Below are 20,236 nucleotides of genomic sequence, written 5' to 3'. Positions count from 1 at the left end.
AATGAGTTGGCCCTGTGCTGCAAGAATTATATAATTATTACTTTTTACCTTACTCATTTTCACATTTTTGATAAACATAGTGTAAGAGGGGGTAAAAATCGGGGGGGGGGAATTGAAACTTCACATATGAAATGTAATTCACTTAATTCCTGATTTCAATGATCCAGGTTTGATACCTTGGGGACTTTAATGTATGGCGGAGTAGGAACAATAGTTAGGTTTTACCGTAATGGGATGAACCAACTCTTTCGAGGTCAATGCCACCAATCGATTTTCCTCGTTCTTTGTTGTTACTTTGTTGCTTCTTAATCAACTGAAAATAGATTATTAAGAAACATGTTGTGAATGCTGATGATTATTTTTCATTTCATTATTATATTGTGCATTGGATTTTAGCCTTTGACCTCAGATAATGCTAAGGATCAACATTTATGTTACCTCCTGTTCTTTTGTGTGAGCATTAGCCTTGACATCATTAGCCTTAGCATCAACATTAGCATGTCCATCAGAATCAGCTGATGGAGCAGCCTTCTTCTTCTGTGCGGGCTGTCTCTCTCCCGCGTGTCCGTTCACCGCTGGTGTGGCGTCGGTCGTCTTGGCTCTGATAGGCAGAGTCGGGCCTTCCGCTCTCATGCTCTGCTCATGCAGGATCTTTGGCTGCATGTCGTTCTTTGACTCAAACAGACTCTTCAGGTCGCTGACGCTGCCGAAACAATTTTTGAGGCTGCCCATGGACCTACTGCGAGCCAGGTTGGTCTTGGTGTGAGGGAGGGACCATTCTCTGGCACCAGCTTTCTTTGGCAGCGACTCCGCCTTGCTTTCATGCCGTGAACTCACCTCAGCAGAAGCTGTTGTTTTTGGTGTTTTTGGTGTTTTTGTCTGAAAAAAACAAAGCGAGACTAAGCAACTCAGACTTCCTTGCCATTCTTGTGACTGGAAGGAAGAGAGTTTGGGTGTGTTGCATGCCGGTGGTTTAAATGAAAAGTCTATAAGCACTGTGAGAAGTTACCTCTTGGGGGACTTGCTTTAGTATGGTTTGGGGATTATTCACTTGAGTGACTTCAATGGTCGTGCTAACCTCCACTGAGTTCTGGTACCTGTCAAATATACAGACATCAAAAAAGCACAATCAGCCTTTGGAAGACTCACAAAGTGGGGCGAGCAAATATTGCTGACTGCAGCTTTAAGCTCAATAGAAATTACAAAAGTGACCAAAGTATAGAAAGAGGATTTGAATGCAAGATGCAGCTCAAGCAACATTCAACATAGGCCTCTGTATTAATTTAGCACAAACCAGTGTTAAATGTGCTCATTCCAAATGTCTGGGTGCTTGGACAAAATGGTTATCCCGATGGTTTATCCATTAAACCGATTGCGTCACACACCTCGCCACAGGTCTTCCTGGCACAGCTTCTCATTTCCCAGATGCACATTAACAGAACGACATTAACGTTCACGGGCCCCTCACCTAGCAACCAGCTGGGACACGGACGCCATCCGGTCTCTGCGCGCCCCCTCCGCCCAGATGGGTCTGTTGTCAGACCGAGCCGTGACGCTCTTCAGGGATTGCGTGCGTCGCAGGCAGCTCTTCAACTCCATGGCTGTCTGTTTGGAGCTCAAGGGCTAAAAGAGAAACAGCCTTATGACGGAGCAGATTACTAGCATGCAGTGGTTTTTCTAAGGCCAACGCAAGTGCCTGCAAGTGTGGATGATTCACAAAAGCACGGTCCCACAAGGACATTACAATACTGAACAGTCACACAAGGACGTTGTCGACACAATGATGTACGTTCACACAATGACGTTGTAAACACAATCCTTTACAGACAAACAAAGGCTTTGCATTGACAATGCTGTACATTCACACAAGGGATTTGTATTTACAATACTGCACATTCCCACAAGGATGTTGTATTTACCATACCGCTTCACCAATGTAGAGGTGCTTAAAGAGATTTAATCGATTGCACAATGTTTTAATATATCCTCTTGCCTTCTACAACCTCTAATTTTTTGAATTTGATGTTAGTAGATAGCAAACCAAAAACCTTATCAAAAACAAAGCGAACACAGACCAAGATACCATGCAATATCACAGCAGATCTATTACTACTAAAGAAGTTACCTTCTAGTTGAGAGGGAGCTCCGGTGATCAGGGCGATGGCTGTCTGGTTCTGACATAAAACATCACAAGACCTTGGACCATGGTTTCGGAGCAAAGTCCTTCCGTCCTTCCTTATTACGCCTCTGACCGTATTAAGATGATCTATGGCACTATGGCGGAACAGCATAGTGAAAAGCATGGCAAAACAAAAGTATCCTTTTGGAGGCCTTGAACTGCCGATCAGAGTGCAGTCTGCAGCGTTTTAATTGGAGGGATTTCAAAGGTTCAGTTGCCCTGCTTTGTGGAAAATGATGGGGTGGGAAGTATACAAATATTCAATGTGAAAATGCAGGCCGAGAAGGGGACAGAGAAATGATTAACCTCGAACAGTTGACCATTGACACCCGTCACATGAAGGCAACTACATCATGTTGATTAAAGGGAATTTAATCAACACTGTGCACAATGCAGCGACACACACCACAAAAACACAAATTAGTATTAATGTAAGGATAACCTATAATACACACACCTCAGCAGGGAAAATGTGCATATCATTAATAAAATAACCTATTACTATTAATTAAAGTTGAAAATGGCGCACTGCATGGTTCTTATTAAAACTATAACATTCAGTTTACGTTTACTCACAAAGACTCAGCCTTTACTTTAGTAAAACAATAGTACTTAGACTTTCTACTTGGGTAAATCAATATTTACTTGGGTAAAATGATATCACTTTTAAAAAAGTGGTGGAAAGCTGATACTTTGACGAGTTGATACTCTGTGTGGCCAAGGGAAAGCTTTAATTAGAAGCCAGCCAGCTGAGCCACCAGGGGCCTGAACAAGTGTTATGGGCCCGTCTCCCCCACGCTCTGGTATTCCCTCCTGCTCCTGTGCTTGTGTGTGTGTGTGTGTGTGTGTGTGTGTGTGTGTGTGAGTATGGAGGCTTTAACCTCCATACTAGAACCCCCCCCCCCCCCCCCCCCCACACACACACACACACACACTGATACACAGGCACAAATACACACACACACACACACACCCACACACTGATGCATATTATGTCAGAACTGGGTCGAGTGATGCACACGTGTTCCAATAATCAAACAATTTAATAATGTTAAGGCTTCATCATCCAACACTTCCTAAATGATTGCTCACAGAACAGTGAGTGTATGAGGGAGAGAGAGAGAGAGAGAGAGAGAGAGAGAGAGAGAGAGAGAGAGAGAGAGAGAGAGAGAGAGAGAGAGAGAGATGTCTGTTGAGGCGAGCTACAATGTATGTATTAAGGTCAGTGAGTGAATGATCTATATAAACCGTGAACATTATTACTATTATATATTGGCGGACCAGCATGCCTTGCCCAGAGTTAGGCCGTGAAAATGAAAACGAGGGTATAAAACCCCAGATGGCTGCTTGTGTTCACGGTACCCTGTATGTTATTCATTAGGGACTACCTCCATACTACAGTTCTAAAAGAAAAGAGAGAGGAAAGGAAAGAATAAGCAGGAGCGCGCTGGTCGGGAGAGGTTACCAGATAAGCTAACACACACAGACAGACATGTTTCCTTTTGACTGGGTTGCCAGTGCCCGTTCCTCAGACAAAGAAGTATCAACAGCTGCAGTAGACACACAAAATCCCTGCGGGCTAACGGGAAAAAAACACAGAGGTGATTGTCTGAATATTTCCCGCTGGCACTGCGGCACCTTCTAGTCTGCTCGTACAACTCCTGTGCCCATCCCCCTCTCCATATTTCACCCCCACCCCCCGGCGCTGTGTCTCAGAGGCATCGGAGGGAGGGAGAGATGAAAGAGAATACACAATGTTCGGCTCTTTGACTGCGAGCTCCGCAGTGTTAATAGGGGAAGTTGACTCGTGCGGCTGGTCTGCCTTCTACATGGGAGCCAGACGTTTAAAAGGGCAGTCTGTGACGCTGATCGGAAGAGGGTGGGGGGATCAAATAGTGTGGTTCATTACTCTCATACACGCACGCACGCACGCACGCACGCACGCACGCACGCACACACACACACACACACACACACACACACACACACACACACACACACACACACACACACACACACACACACACACACACAGATATACACACACACACACACACACACACAGACACACACACACACAGATGCACACTCACACACACACACACACTCATACACGGGTGTCAGATGTAGATAGCCAGACAGGCTCAGAAGAGAATAAAAATGGTCTCACACAAAACGCCGACATGCATGCAGACATGAATTTGCACACATACACACGCATACACGTGCACGCACAAATGCACACTTCACATACACACACGCACGCACAAATACACACACACACACACACACACACACACACACACACACACACACACACACACACACACACACACACACACACACACACACACACACACACACACACACACACACACACACACACTATTCCATGGATACTCAATGTCCTACTATGTGCATGCATGGCAGCACAGTAAAATCCCCTTCCTATAAGGCAAACATGCGTGCGTCCACAGGGTGGCGATAGAGACCAGGCCAGCGGCCGCCCTTACGGGGGTGTTGTGTTGGACTTCTCTAATGAGGCCACTTTAGGGCAGACCCGAGGCGGGGTCACCTCAGTTCATGGAGAACCTGAAGTGAATGAACTAGTGAAAGTCTTTGAGTGTTCTCAACACAAGATGTTCAGGGTTCAGGGGAAGATGTGTTATTATAATATTTCAGGGAGCTGTATGTATCTGTCTTTGTGGAGATCTGAGTACTGCAGGTGCGTCATTGGTCATTCGGCTAACGTCAGCACATGATATTGGAGCGTTCGTCGGCATGAGTGTCTCTCACACACGCACACACACACACACACACACACACACACACACACACACACACACACACACACACACACACACACACACACACACACACACACACACACACACACACACACACACACACACACACACACACACACAGAGGTGTCACTCAGCCGGGGTTGTCATGGAGCTGGTTTGTGCAGTGTGTGTCATGGGTCAGCTGTTGGCAAGAGCGTGTGATTGTCAATGCGGCTATTCTTGTGATGCTGCCTCATGTGAAAATGAGGTAGTCTACGTTATTTTTAAAACTGTAGGCCGTGATGCAACACATCACAACAGCCCGACCACTTCAAAACAATGCCCGGGATCTTCCTTCTGTGTGTGAAATTGTTAAGTTCGAAAAATGTTTTAGTGTGTTGACATACTTATAATGTTTGAGTGTAATCATAGCCTTAGCCTTTAGCCTAGGATAAAAATTAAATACATGTAAAGTTCCTATTCAGCTGTATGGGGACCACAATGATTTCAGCTAATGTTGGGAATGAAGAAATGCAACGATAGTGTACATCTTGAGACCATATCTTGACGTATCAGAAATATCACAGCTACTCCAAAACAAATAAATCATTCGGGATGCTGATTACATCCTGCTGACCAAAGACCACAGTGTTGCAGTAGAATTATCTGAACGCAGTCCTAGGAGAGATTTGCACTGCGTACAATCCCTACCCCTCCACTCATCTGACGAGAGAGGAAAGGAGAAGAGAGAGGAAAGGAGAAGAGAGAGGAAAGGAGAAGAGAGAGGAAAGGAGAATTCTCCGTAGTTTGGGTCAAGGTCGAACCTTACAGTAGCAGGTGTTGCTTAATCCGCATTAAAGCAGCCAGACCTTAATCAACCTGCTCACTTTTGTCCATCATTCCTCTCCTTTACCTCCTGTCACAGACTGTGAGTACAATGACAGAGGTACTAACCCTGACTCCACAGCCGAAAGGTTCAAGGTTTGATTCCCCAATATCTTTGAGATGTGCCTAACCCCTCCCTTCTCCTTAACAACATGCATCTGAATTCAATGTCGATTTCTGATTCAAGCATCATACCAGATCATTAATTAGTAAATCATGTATGCATCCGCAGATGATCCCTAAAATAACAAGTTTTTGTTTAAACTAGGGGCACTGCTAAAGTCAAACCAGCCGCGCTGAGGCGCAGACAGAGGGGGAGGGGGGAAATCAATGACGTTATGCTGTAGTACTCTCTGTATTGTTGTCGTAGTAACATGGCAAACAGACATGATCCCATACTACTGTGGAAAGAATAGGGGGGCTCCTACATGACTGTGATGTTCCACGCGTTGTCCTGCTCCGCGTCGTATGATCAGGGTTTTTGAAGGAAAACTTTGAGAGAGGAGCGAGGTTGTGGGGGGGCGGGGGGGGGGGGGGGGGGGGGGGGAAACATATCTGTTCTGAGCAGAGTGCCTGACGGGATTCCAGTATAGGGAGGAACGAAGAGCAGATGTGTCATGAAGGAAAGTTGGTCAGTTTCCCACACTGCAGAATGTGATGTTCAGGAGCAACTCACCCACTCTCCCTCTAACTGTCTCTAACTCCTTCTCTCTCTCCATCTCTCTGTCCCTCTCTCTTTCTTCCTTCTTTCATTCTTGTGTTCTTGTCCATAGCACTGATTTGTAGGAACCGTAGGACCCCTTTCTCTCCCCCCCCCCCCCCCTTCCCCAACCCGTCTCCTTCCAGGGAAAAACACGAGTCATGAGCAGTTGTGTGTGTGTGTGTGTGTGTGTGCGCCGTGTTCCTTGTCTCTCCCTGCCTCTCTTCCTGCTCCTCTGCAGCAGTGTGAGTGTGTGTGTGTGTGTGTGTGTGTGTGCGTGCGTGCGTGCGTGCGTGCGTGCGTGCGTGCGTGCGTGCGTGCGTGCGTGCGTGCGTGCGTGCGTGTGTGTGTGTGTGTGTACTGCCTGCGCTGTGCTCTGTCTCAGGCAGGAACGTGTTCTGGTTCAGCCGAGGAGGAAGCGCTCCGCTCTGCAGCCCCCCCCCTCTCTGAGCCAGCGTGAACTAGCAGGACCTTCCGCCCAGGCCCCGCCTCTTCTGCGTTGTAGGAGTTCACAGGGGTAGGTGAAGGGGAGGGAGGGAGACGGAGAGAGAGAGAGGGGAAGGGAGAGGCAGGGAGGGGAGCAAGAGCCCTGGCTCCATGTGTTTTGTGTGTCACAGTGTAAGTGCACGTTTCACACGTGTGACCGCTGAAGAAGCAGGACCCCCCCCCCACCCCCGCTCTAAAGCTGCTTTCCAGGGGCTTAGGAGCAGCGGCGGCGGCGGCTAAAGCGCTGGATGCTAGCGCTGGGGGCTAGCGCTGGGTGGAGGTTGGCTTGTGTTTGTCCTCGTCGTCAGATGAGGTCAAAGTGGAGCTGGGCGGTGGAGCTCTGTGGGCTGGCTACTACTTTACCCCGCGGTGCACACATGACAGTAGCACAGCGGCTACGCTGCAGACAGAACCTACTATAGCCCAGCAGGTCCTAGAGACCTGCGGAAAGTAGACAGCTATGATCAATGAGAGCAGCCGGGGTTCTGATTAATCCAGCAGAGAGAGAGAGAGAGAGAGAGAGAGAGAGAGAGAGAGAGAGAGAGAGAGAGAGAGAGAGAGAGAGAGAGAGAGAGAGAGAGAGAGAGAGAGAGAGAGAGAGAGAGAGAGAGAGAGAGAGAGAGAGAGAGAGAGAGAAAACTTGGCATGCAATGCAGGGTTATTTAAAGCAAAAGCACAAGCATCATGCAGTAGTCACATCTTATTTGCATATATTTTAAATTTGACTGCGATCAATTCAGAATGCCTCACCCTGCGAACATGGTGAACTATCCTCTGACACACTTTTACTTTGATACCGGATGATTCATAGCTCAAGAGATATCATTTAAAAGAACACGGACACACAAACAGTACAGAAACAAACACACACAGACACACAACCACGCCACACACAAGCATGCACGTACAAACACGCACACACTCACACATATGCACACACAGCCAATTCCAGAACGTTTTGTACACTGCTGCTGATATCTCACAGAGCTGTCTGCTCTGTATGCAAATACACATGCACGCATGCATGCACAACCTTAAACACACACACACACACACAAACATGTGCACGCACACATACACATTTTCACACGGACATACAAACTCTCTCTCTCTCTCTCTCTCTCTCTCTCTCTCTCTCTCTCTCTCTCTCTCTCTCTCTCTCTCTCTCTCTCTCTCTCTCTCTCTCCATTTAGATCTGGTCCAGTTTGAATGCTGGAATATCTGGTTTCCTGTGTTTGTGTGTGTGTGTGTGTGTGTGTGTGTGTGTGTGTGTGTGTGTGTGTGATCTCGGTGTGTGTAGCCACGTAGCTCCTTCTTTGTTCCTCCCCGTCTGCAGACATCACAGCACTGCATCACAGCTCTGCTGCTCTCTACATAGCCTCCTGTCACAACCCCCATCACCCGTCACCCCCACCAACCTCAACCCCATCACCCCCCCCCCCACCCCCACCCCCACCCGATGCCGGAGTCACGGCGGCGGCTGGGTGGAGGGAGAGGGAGAGCGCCAGCCCCTAGTGCCTGTTGCCAGGGCGATAATTATCTCAAGGGAGTTTTAAAAGCGCGCGTCTGTCCGTCTGTTTGTATGTGTGTGTGTTTCTGTGTCTGTGTGTCTCTGTGCTTCTGTGTGTGTGCGGTCGTCTTCGTCGGTTCATTGTGTGTGTGTGTGTGTGTGTGTGTGTTTGTGTGCGATTTGGGGATAATTGGTAGCATATGAATAACAGTACTTACTAAAAGTGTATAATGAGATTGTTTGGTCACTGGCCAAGGCGCTGCCTTGCCTTGCCTGCCCGGAACACCCCCACCCCACCCCCCCACACCTCTCCACACCATACCCAACCACCCCCATCCCCCCCCCGGACATCCACCCACACTCCCCCCCCCCGACCTCCCACCTCCACACCTCCTGATGGGGTTCATTCATGGTTTGGACGCGGAGAGAACCTGTGAAAGTGTGGGGCTGCTGTTGCTTCTGCGCATTCCTCAAGGCCGTGGAACCCCCAGCTGACCCTACAGGGGCGGCAACACAGGCAGGGCCGGGGGGGGGGGGGGGGGAGGGGGGGGAGAGAGGAGGAGAGGGAAAAGGTGAGACATAGGGAGAGAGAGAGGGATGGGAGCAGGAAAGAGGGGAGCAAAGGAGGAAGGGAGGAATAGAGAAGGAGGTGGAGGGATACTAAGGGCAATTTCGAAATGCAAGAAACAAAAGGTCCAAAAGTGGTCCGGTCCATCATGAGTCAGTAGAATAACATAAACATCAGCAGCAGAACATTTTGGCGGGAAGAAGTGGTTGTGAAGGGGGATGAGGCTGGGGGAGGGAATGAGAGTAGGGTGAATAGCCATGGCGGTTCTACACGGGGGGCCTACGGGGGCCAGTGCCCCTGTAGACATGTCCCTGGCCCCCCCTGTGGCCCCCCCGTGATGAACAAATAAAATAATTATGATTTCACTGATTTTACGGAACTAATTTGACCCAACGTTCTACACGGGTAACTTAGAGCGGCTGACCCAAACACCGCGCTGCTGCTGCTCGGCAAATGAGAGCTCAGCGACTACTCTTAGGAGAAAGGAGCCAGGATTTCTCGAAGCTAGGCAAAACTATTTAATTTCGTAAGTGACTTGTTGTTCTTGCACATAACCGTGTTACTGTATTTCCTCACACTGATGATGAAATTAAGTTTGTGAATGTCTCGTCTCGATATATTTACAAACTAAATCATATCTAAGCAAACTCATCGAACCAGGAGAGAATATCCAAATGTCAGCATACTTGCTACACAATATTGTGATGTAAACCACATATTTGTATCCGTTTTGGCTGTTGCATTGGGATAACAAATCCATTTGAGTAAAGAGTAGAAGGCTTCAGCCTGTGTTAAGTAGGGAGATGTGGCATTCCTCTACTTTATTTTTCTTAAGAGCTATCATGAAGTGAGGAAAGAACATGGAAGTTTCCTTTGAGCTCTTTAGACTGTGCAAGATTGCTATAACCCTTCATGTAAACTCAGCCTCTTCTGAACACAGTTTATCCACACTGAAACTGATCAAATAAATAGGAAATAGCCCATTGTTTTTTACTTTGTTGTCAACTTTTTTTTTTTTTATTCACATTGACACACTGTATGTTGTACCCTGTACTGTCATTTTTGTATTTCATTTTTTATGGCCCTACCTCCCTTGCACGCTTGTACAAAACAAAGGTTTATATGATTTTGATGATTAAGGGCATAAGCTCCATCAATTTAAGATGAAGTTATAAACTCTTGTACAGATTAAATGTTTGACGATTTTAAAATAAAATCAACTTTATAATCTTCAAATATAATTTCTTAGCTTTTTTTTGTGCCCCTCTGGTTAAACACTGACCCCTCCTTGGCCCCCTGGTAAAATGTGTCTAGAACCGCCACTGGCGAATAGGCCTCTTTCAGTTCTGTGTGCCTTTTTTTTCTCCCTCCCTGTGTCTCCCTCCGTCGCCAAGCCATACAGTGCTTCTGTTCTAGCTGGCTGCTTCTCCTGCTGCAACGTCAGGCCCGCTGAATGCTCGCTAGTCCTCATCTGCACCGTCTGGAGGGGGTTGGGGGGGGCTGTGTGGACTCTGTGACTCCGTGGGTTTGACCGCAGGCCAGCAGCACAGCCCGGGCCGGGTGAAACACGAGCCTCCCCCGGCTCCTCCTGGCTGCATGCGAGGTGCCACCGAGAAGGAGAGCTCCAGGAATGCTGTGCAGCAGGGACACACGCAGCAAGCTTCCCATGGCCAAACACCTAATCTGTAAATCCGGCCGTGACGCCGGCGTTGTTGTTTTTGTTGTTGTTGTGTGCTACTGGAGGAAGTTTCAGATAGGTGCACGCATTATCTGCACAGATTGTTTGGGAGATAATCCTGAGTTGTTGACGTCTTGTAAACACAAGGCAGATAAAAAAATAACTAAATGTATTAAGTATTTTTGCCACATCTGGCTTCCCGGAAGATCTAAATCAATCTGGGATGTTCTTTCTTCTGTCCTTTGCACATAGATGAAGGCTGTACTTAAGTTACATGGCTATGTCATCAGAGCGCCACTTTGCTGCGATGGCAATAAGCCACCACTGGGGGCGCCATTCTGCAGAATCCCAAGGTACAAATAAATAAATAGATATAACCGATTGTTACTCCTGAACAACACAGTGTTACAGGAGACACATGATGCAACCACAGTGGATAAAACACCAACACAGTTGCAGCTTCTCTATTCTAGCCCTCATCCACACATTATTAATTCATATTCAGTTCATGCACTGGCATGCTTCTCATATCCACCTTTTGAAGATGCTATTTTTATCCATCACAAATAGGCTAGTGCTTAAACAATAGAAGTGATCCAGCGGTTTAATTGAACGCATTTTAATGAATGCACGCTTTTGGGTCACAGCATTTGTTAAAGCTCTCGTGTTAACCGACAACTCCGGCTCATTCTCAGTCCCTCTGATCCGCGCTGCTCACCTGAGAACCCCACATTCCATACGGTAATCCCGCGTGCCGCCCGGGAGTTCAACTCCATTCCACGCTTCGTGGTTGTAGCCTCTTCTCTCCACCCTGATCAGCACAAAGACCGTCTACCCTGGTGTAGGAGACTTGTATGAATCTGGGATAATGGAGCTCTTTGCCATAGAAGGATGGAGTATAATTCCGGACAATAAATATGAAATTGAATTTATTAAAAATAAATAGGGAACTCCGTGATGTTAAAAGGCTGAATGTTTTTTAAAGGTGTGGTTGAAAACAAGGGATAAACAAAGCATGATAGAGAGAGATGTGGTCGTGATGGAGTCAGCAGCGCACGTGTCTCTTGTAGAGGAGGGTGGAAAAGAGGACCTTTATTGTGAAGAGATCCTTTGTTGGAAGTTTTTGTGGCGGGTGGGGAGAGACACACACACACACACACACACACACACACACACACACACACACACGCTACCTTGCTCTCTCTGCAGAGTACGATCCCCGTTGCCGTGGTTATTAATACACCTCGTCGGCGCGGCGTGAGCTCAGCGCGGCAGCGGGAGTATCTGACACGCGCTATTTATAGAACCCGCGGGCGGACCGGCGGCTTCCACGGCAACACGATCCAGCCCCTTCTGGAGAGGAGAGCAGCGCAGAGACACAGAGAGAGGGAGAGAAAGAGGAGGAAGGAAGGAAAAGGAAGGGAAAGAGAGAAAAGAGAGAGGCAATAGGTCTGGGCGGAAGGGGCCCCAGGGGCCAGGAGGGCCCCAGGGGACCGGGGAATACAACCTTCCTCCGTGCCAAGGAGGGACGGCTCGATAGAAAACATTCCTCTGGCAGCCCTCTGTGCCTGAGGAGTAATGGAGAGAGAGAGAGAGGGTACACACACACTTTAATGTAGTAGGCTATTCAGGAGAGAGGGAGAGGGAGAAAGGGAGGTTTACACTTTAATGTCTCAGGCTATAGAGAACGAGATGCCATATGTTACTGTAGTAGGCTATACAGTAGAGAGAACAATAGAGCACACATGTTACTGTGGGCTATACAGTAGAGAGAACAAGAGAGCACACATGTTACTGTAGCCTATACAGTAGAGAGAACAAGAGGGCACACATGTTACTGTAGGCTAGACAGTATAGAGAACAAGAGGGCACACATGTTACTGTAGGCTATACAGTAGAGAGAACAATAGAGCACACATGTTACTGTAGGCTATACAGTATAGAGAACAAGAGGGCACACATGTTACTGTAGGCTATACAGTAGAGAGAACAAGAGAGCACACATGTTACTGTAGGCTAGACAGTAGAGAGAACAAGAGGGCACACATGTTACTGTAGGCTAGACAGTATAGAGAACAAGAGGGCACACATGTTACTGTAGGCTAGACAGTATAGAGAACAAGAGGGCACACATGTTACTGTAGGCTAGACAGTATAGAGAACAAGAGGGCACACATGTTACTGTAGGCTAGACAGTATAGAGAACAAGAGGGCACACATGTTACTGTAGGCTAGACAGTATAGAGAACAAGAGGGCACACATGTTACTGTAGGCTAGACAGTATAGAGAACAAGAGGGCACACATGTTACTGTAGCCTATACAGTAGAGAGAACAAGAGGGCACACATGTTACTGTAGGCTAGACAGTATAGAGAACAAGAGGGCACACATGTTACTGTAGTAGGCTAGACAGTAGAGAGAGAGAGCACATACTCTAATGTAGTAGGCTAGGCTATAGTAGAGACAGTAGCGAGAGAGCCCATATCTGTTAATGTGGTAGGTCATAATAGAGAGTAGCGAGAGAGCCCATATCTGTTAATGTGGTAGGTCATAATAGAGAGTAGCGAGAGAGCCCATATCTGTTAATGTGGTAGGTCGTTCAGTAAGTGTTAGAGGGCAGAGACTCTACGTGTTAATGCAGTAGGCTATACAGCCGAGAGAAGGGAAAGAGGGCACACACTTAATGTAATAGACTAGTGTGGAGAGAGAGAGAGAGAGAGAGAGAGAGAGAGTGCAGACAGACAAACACACACACACACACACACACACACACACACACACACACACACACACACACACACACACACACACACACACACACACACACACACTTGTGTGAACATGCACGAGCATCTAAGCACAAACATACATGATGCATTATTCATGCAGGTGTGCACTCTCCACTCACCCTGGTGTTTCATTATTGGTATTCACTTTGTAGACACACCCACACGCACACACACACATATGCACATGGTTATATGAGTACACATATCACACACATACACACGCATACTCCTAATCCAGCCCAGGTTGTGTGTTGGCTGGTACAGCAATGATGAACTGTGAGAGGAATGTGTGAGTGTGTGTGTGTGTGTGTGTGTGTGTGTGTGTGTGTGTGTGTGCATTCCTGTGTTCTCATTCACTGGTCGCCGTGTAATCAAATCCACATTTAGAGTTCAGGCTCAGGGAGGATGAATAAGCGATGAATCACACGCACACACACACACTCACACACACACACAAACACACACACACACACACACACACACACACACACACACACACACACACACACACACACACACACACACACAAACACACACACACACAAACACACACACACACTCGCGCACGCGGCCAGCAGGACCATTACCCTTACTTTAATAACGCCTTGCCTAAGAGCACATTGTCAGAGACAGACCGCGCCAGACCCTGAGCTCACTGGGCTGTGCTTTAGAGGACACACCGACCACATGACACTTCACACCCGACACACTATCACGACCCCCCCCCCCCCCCCCCAAACACACACACACACACACACACACACACACACACACACACACACACACACACACACACACACACACACACACACACACACACGGCTCAACCTTGGCTCGGTTCGATTGTGGCTCCCATCTGCACTTGCACCCCCTGCATACACATCCTGAGTATGTGTGTCTGTGTGCGTATGTGTGTGTGTGTGTGTGCGTATGTGTGTGTGTGCGTGTGTGTGTGGTGAGTTATGATAAGCGCCTGCTATACGGTGTGACCCGTTGTGTCTCTTCCCCTCCCGTCGCCCCCTAAGAACCCTGGTGGTTGGGCTGGGTGGGTGGTTTGGGGGGGGGGGGGGGATGTTGTAGGGGGAGAGGACACAAGGACAAGGAGATGGGTGATAGGAGATGTGTTGAGCCTCTCGTCCATCCTGTCCATGAGCTCTCAGAGGTCTGGGGACAGCACAGAGGCTCATTTGGTCTCATTCATCAACGCTGACGTTTTAATAAGGGATCCTGGAGATATAGCTATGGTGTGTGTGTGTGTGTGTGTGTGTGTGTGTGTGTGTGTGTGTGTGTGTGTTTGTGTTTGTGTCTGTGTGTGTGTGTGTGTGTGTGTGTGTGTGTGTGTGTGCGTGGGGTTGTGTGCCTCAACAATGCAATTTGGCCTGACTTGGGTCTGGGAATCCCGCCCTTGTCTCCACTATGCTTGCTGTACTGCACCACACGTAGGCTGCCATGGCATTTATAAGGGACCTTTAGAGGTCTAACCCGATGATTATGCGTCTCTTTTTGGAGGCTTGTCCACTTTCTGTCATTCAATGCTGGGCACCACAATGTGTGAAGGATACTCCATTCAAATCGGGAGCCACTGATTAGGTAATGCATGATTAGCGAGTCGGCTCAGTGATGCACAGTGCTCGGTGAAATCAAGATGACCAATGAAAGCGCACAATGAAACCCCGAGCGACCAATGACAGCGCACCGTTCAACAGCCATCACGCGGGGGTTGTTTTTATCAATGACCTTGCTGAGATGGAGGATGACGTATTGGTGTTGACAGCGAAGAGAGTGGAGGAAATACAGGTTATAAATAAATCAAAACTCTCGCATTTTATTATGCCATTCATAATGAATAAATATCACCGATCCCAGCACAGGCTGCAGACACTTGTGCTGTGAAATGAATGGTGATGGATGCCTTTGTGAGCGACCTACCTGCAGTGATACATCTCTGTCGTGACAGCCAAGCAGACCACTTTGGCAGTTTGTTATTTTGATAATTTTCTGAAACTCCTGTCTCTTGTCGATGCATCGTGACTCTTCTGATACTTTCCTTCCTATATCCCTGTCTGAAAACACAAAATTCCCTTGATGGTGATAGTCTTTTTGAAATATTAAAATATAAATATATATTTTATTCTCATTGGATGGATCCTATACATTTCGTCTCCTTACTTCCTCTCCTACTCCTTTCCCCTCATCTCTCCCCCCACCTCTCCAACTCTCTCCCCCATCTCCTCCAATCCTCCTCCTAAACCTCCCCTTCCCTCTCATCTCATCCTCTCGTCCCCACTCCTCTCTCCACCTCTCTCATCCCTGCCCTCACATGGCCTCCACCCCTCCCCACCTCCTCCCCTCTCCTACTCTCTCCTCTTCTCCCCTCTCATCTCGACCTCCCCTCTCCTCAAATCTCTTTCTCCCTTCCCCACTACTCCTCCCTCCACTTCTCTCTTCAATCGCATCTCAACGCCCCCTCCTCCTCCTCCTCCCCTCCTCCTCCTCTCCTCCCCTCCTCCCCCTCTCCCCTCCTCCTTCCCTCCTCCACCTCCTCCTCCTCCTCCTCTCATCTCCTCCTCCTCTCAACTCCTTCTCAACTCCTCCACCCCTCCTCCTCCTCTCCCCCTCTCCCCTCCTCCTCTCCCCTCCCCCTCTCCCCTCCCCCTCTCCCCGCCTCCTCCTCCTCCCCTCCTCCCCTCCTCCTCCCCTCCTCCCCCTCCCCCTCTCCTCCCCTCCTCCCCCTCTCCCCTCCTCCTCCCCCTCCTCCTCTCAACTCCTCTCCCCTCCTCCTCCTCCTCCTCCTCCTCCTCCTCCTCCTCCTCCTCCTCCTCCTCTCCTCTCCTCCACCTCTCCTCTCCTCCTCTCCTCCTCTCCTCCTCCTCCTCTCCTCTCCTCCTCCTCCTCCTCCTCCTCCTCTCCTGCACTAGATGTTCAGTGATTATGACACATCTCTGTTGCCTCCTCCAGGGCAGCATCCTCCTCACTCTACAGCACAGCGTGTGTGTGTGTGTGTGTGTGTGTGTGTGTGTGTGTGTGTGTGTGTGTGTGTGTGTGTGTGTGTGTGTGTGTGTGTGTGTGTGTGTGGAGAAGGGTGACCGTAAAAGGAGAGGAATATAGAGAAAAAGACCCATAGGCTAGAAGATGGGCTGGGAGGCAGCCAGACAGACAGACAGACAGACAGACAGACAGACAGACAGACAGACAGACAGACAGACAGAAAGACAGACCGACAGACCGACAGACCGACAGACCGACAGACAGACAGACAGACAGACAGACAGACAGACAGACAGACAGACAGACAGACAGACAGACAGACAGACAGACAGACAGAGACACAGACAGCAGTTCAGGTAGCTATGGAGTCAGAAACACAAGACGGACATCAACAGAAAGACGGACACACATACAGGCAGAAATACAGAGACAGAAAGACTGCTAGACAGACAGATGGGCAAGCTGAGAAAGAAAGGAAGCTGATCTTTTTTTATCGAGGGTGGGGTCATCTGTAATCCTGTGTCTACTGTCTCTCTGCAGCCAGTAGCAAGTTTTAATAGGGAGTATACCTTCTCTCACATGAGCATCCCTGTGTGTGTGTGTGTGTGTGTGTGTGCTTCCGTCTGCTTTTTCTTTCCGTCCATCTGTCTGTCTGCACATATGCGTGTGCTCTGCCTGAGCCTGTTTGGTGAGAGAGAGAAAAAGAGAGTGGGTGAGAGAGAGAGAGGGAGAGAGAGAGTCACATGTTCACGCCATGTTCTCTCCCAGCCTGTCTGCTCACCTGGTGGTTGCCATGGGAACAGCCAGACAGCGGCAGACTTTGCACCAGGCGCCCAGGGGGGATTGCGGGAACAGAGAGCATGTTTTGGGGGCAAAGAATCTCTCCAGGTCTCCGGGAAAAAAAAACTAAAAACAAAAGAAAAATCTACCCGAGACCCAGAACCCGACGGTGTTGTTTAATGGCTGTTCCCCAGTTCAGAGCCATCTCTGCGAGCTCTTTGTTCTATAGGGGCTGTTTTATGTGCTCTTAAAAAGAATCATTACAGCATATTTTTCCAATTAAACTCAAACACGGCTTTGTTCTCCATTTGGGTTGATTTGACAAAGTAAAATAAAATAAAACCTTAAATTATCATTGCAAGTTTTACCATGACCCCGCTTACCTGCCTGCCAAAATCATGCACCTGGAAATAATGGACACTATTGGTGGCATACTTGTTTCATTCTTCCCTTGAATACTCGCTTATTTGTTTTACTTTACTTTTTAATGCTTATTATTTAATCTCTACCCTGACTGCCTGATTAAAACTGGGGTCAAAATCCTTGCGTGTGTAAAACATACTTAATTAGCCAATAAAGCTAATTCAGATTCTTCAACTACAGTAGCACAGAGAGTGGGAGGTTAGAAAAAGTGTTTTATATGTGAGTGTGTGTTCATCTGTATGTGTTTATCTGTATGTATCTGTTTCTTTGTTTGTGTGTGTGAGTATGTACGTGTTTATCTGTGTGTGTTTATTAATGTGTATCTGTGTGTGTGTGTGTGTGTGTGTGTGTGTGTGTGTGTGTGTGTGTGTGTGTGTGTGTGTGTGTGTGTGTGTGTGTGTGTGTGTGTGTGTGTGTGTGTGTGTGTGTGCGTGCGTGTGTGAGTGTGAGTGTGTATCTAAATGTGTCCCTTAATTGTATGTGTGCGTCTCTTAGTGTGTTTGTGTGTGTGGGAGGGGCCACGAATCTTCCCATGAGCAGCAGCAGCAGCAGCAGCAGCAGCAGCAGCAGCAGCAGCAGCCGCAGCAGCAACAGCAGCAGCCCTCCTCTGTTGTTCCTCTGGTGTGTTACAGACCCAGGTGGCGGCCGCGGACGCCTCGTGTACCTGGTGATAAACACGCCGACGCTCCAAAGCCCCCCTCTCTGGGAGGTTTACTCACTGCTCCGTCCTTTGTCGGGTCGGCCCTCTGCTCGGTGGCTGTTGTTACTGCTGACGCCGGAGCAGGGACGTGCTCCAGCCGTTATCGCACCAGTTGCACACTTCCATCCACCTCCACCCCCTCCCCCCCCCTCCACCCCCTCCCCCCCCCTCCACCCCCCACCTCCACCCCCACCTCCCCTTTGTGTTTAGCCAGCTGTCCCTGGGAGAAGCTGGGTGGGGTGGAGATCATTGTGTCGGGTGGGGCTGAAAGGGGGTGACTGGGTCTGTGTGTGGCGTGCACACTGCATGCAGATGTGTATACTGTGCAAAGTGTGTGTATTTATATATCATATAGATATAGATATCTATATAGATAGATATAGATCTGCATAGGAGCTGCATGACCCAGAGCAAACAGTTGTTATCAGAGAAACCGGGAGTTGTGTGTCCTTTCTTTTTTTCTTGTTCTGTCAGGAGGGAAAACGCAGTGTCGGCATCTCAGATCCCCCCCCCCCCCCCCCCCTCCACTGCCGCGCTCTGTCCCAGCTGTGAGCCCCGGCGGCCATGGGTTAAGCTCAGAGCGCGGGGGCCCGGGGGAGGGGGGGGGGGAGGGAGAGGGGGGGGGGTGGAAAGCCTGAGAGACACACAGGCAGACGAGCAGGCAGGCAACAGGAAGGCGACAAAACACAAAACACAAACAGAGCAGTAAAATAGCAGCCAGACAGAGAGAGAGAGAGAGAGAGAGAGAGAGAGAGAGAGAGAGAGAGAGAGAGAGCGAGAGAGAGACAGAGAGAGAGAGAGAGAGAGAGAGAGAGAGAGAGGGAGAGAGAGAGAGAGAGAGAGAGAGAGAGAGAGAGAGAGAGAGAGAGAGAGAGAGAGAGAGAGAGAGAGACAGAGAGAGGAGAGAGAGAGAGAGAGAGAGAGAGAGAGAGAGAGAGAGAGACAGCGAGAGAGAGAGAGAGCGAGAGAGAGAGAGAGAGAGAGAGAGAGAGAGAGAGAGAATGAGACAGAGAGAGAGACGGAGAGAGAGAGGGAGAGGGAGAGAGAGAGAGAGAGAGAGAGAGAGGGAGAGAGAGAGAGAGAGAGAGAGAGAGAGAGAGAGAGAGAGAGAGAGAGAGAGAGAGAGAGAGAGAGAGACATAGAGAGAGAGAGAGAGAGAGAGAGAGAGAGAGAGAGAGAGAGAGAGAGACAGACTGACTGGAGACAGGACACAGTGGAGTCCAGCTCCACTCTCTCTCTCCCTCTTCCTGTGTGTTTGGCCGTCTCTCTCTCCTGGCTCCTCTCACATGGTCCAGCATGTGAAACAGGCTCACTGTGCGGCTGCCGCTCTGGCTTCTCCTCCTCACACTGTCTGGCTCTGGTAAACGGGCCAGACAACCAGGCAGGCAGACAGACAGGCAAACCACCCAGACAGACAGACCGGCAGCCATCCAGACAGACAGACAGACAGGCAGGCAGCCAAACCAGACAGAAAGACCAGTCAGTCAGACAGATAGACAGACTTACTGAGAGACAGACAGAGAAACACACACACACACACACGCACGCACGCATGCACACACACACACACACACACACACACACACACACACACACACACACACACACACACACACACACACACACACACACACATACACATACACATACACATACACACACACACACAGACACTCAGACAGACAGACTCAGTATTGACCAATGGGATATGGCGACCCCTTAAATGAATCAAGATAAGGAGCAGGGCTCGGGGCTGATCTGTG

The 20,236-nt window shown here is 48.8% G+C and overlaps 1 protein-coding gene across 1 annotated transcript; it reads right to left on the bottom strand.

Annotated features, from left to right (window-relative positions):
• Positions 1 to 183: 183 nt before the first annotated feature.
• On the bottom strand, positions 184 to 2,240 carry LOC130377189 (uncharacterized). Its single transcript, XM_056584210.1, has 5 exons — positions 2,126 to 2,240; positions 1,469 to 1,623; positions 1,010 to 1,097; positions 439 to 879; positions 184 to 313 (listed from the first exon to the last, which is right to left on the bottom strand). Exons 2-5 carry the CDS (start codon positions 1,597 to 1,599, stop codon positions 215 to 217), a joined length of 759 nt encoding a protein of 252 aa, XP_056440185.1. The 5' UTR covers positions 1,600 to 1,623; positions 2,126 to 2,240; the 3' UTR covers positions 184 to 214.
• Between the last annotated feature and the right edge of the window lie 17,996 nt (positions 2,241 to 20,236).

Source organism: Gadus chalcogrammus, chromosome 23, assembly GCF_026213295.1.
Source record: "Gadus chalcogrammus isolate NIFS_2021 chromosome 23, NIFS_Gcha_1.0, whole genome shotgun sequence".
NCBI classification, from domain to species: domain Eukaryota; kingdom Metazoa; phylum Chordata; class Actinopteri; order Gadiformes; family Gadidae; genus Gadus; species Gadus chalcogrammus.
Note: the sequence above shows the minus strand (reverse complement) of the source record. Positions and strands in the feature narration are given on the sequence as shown.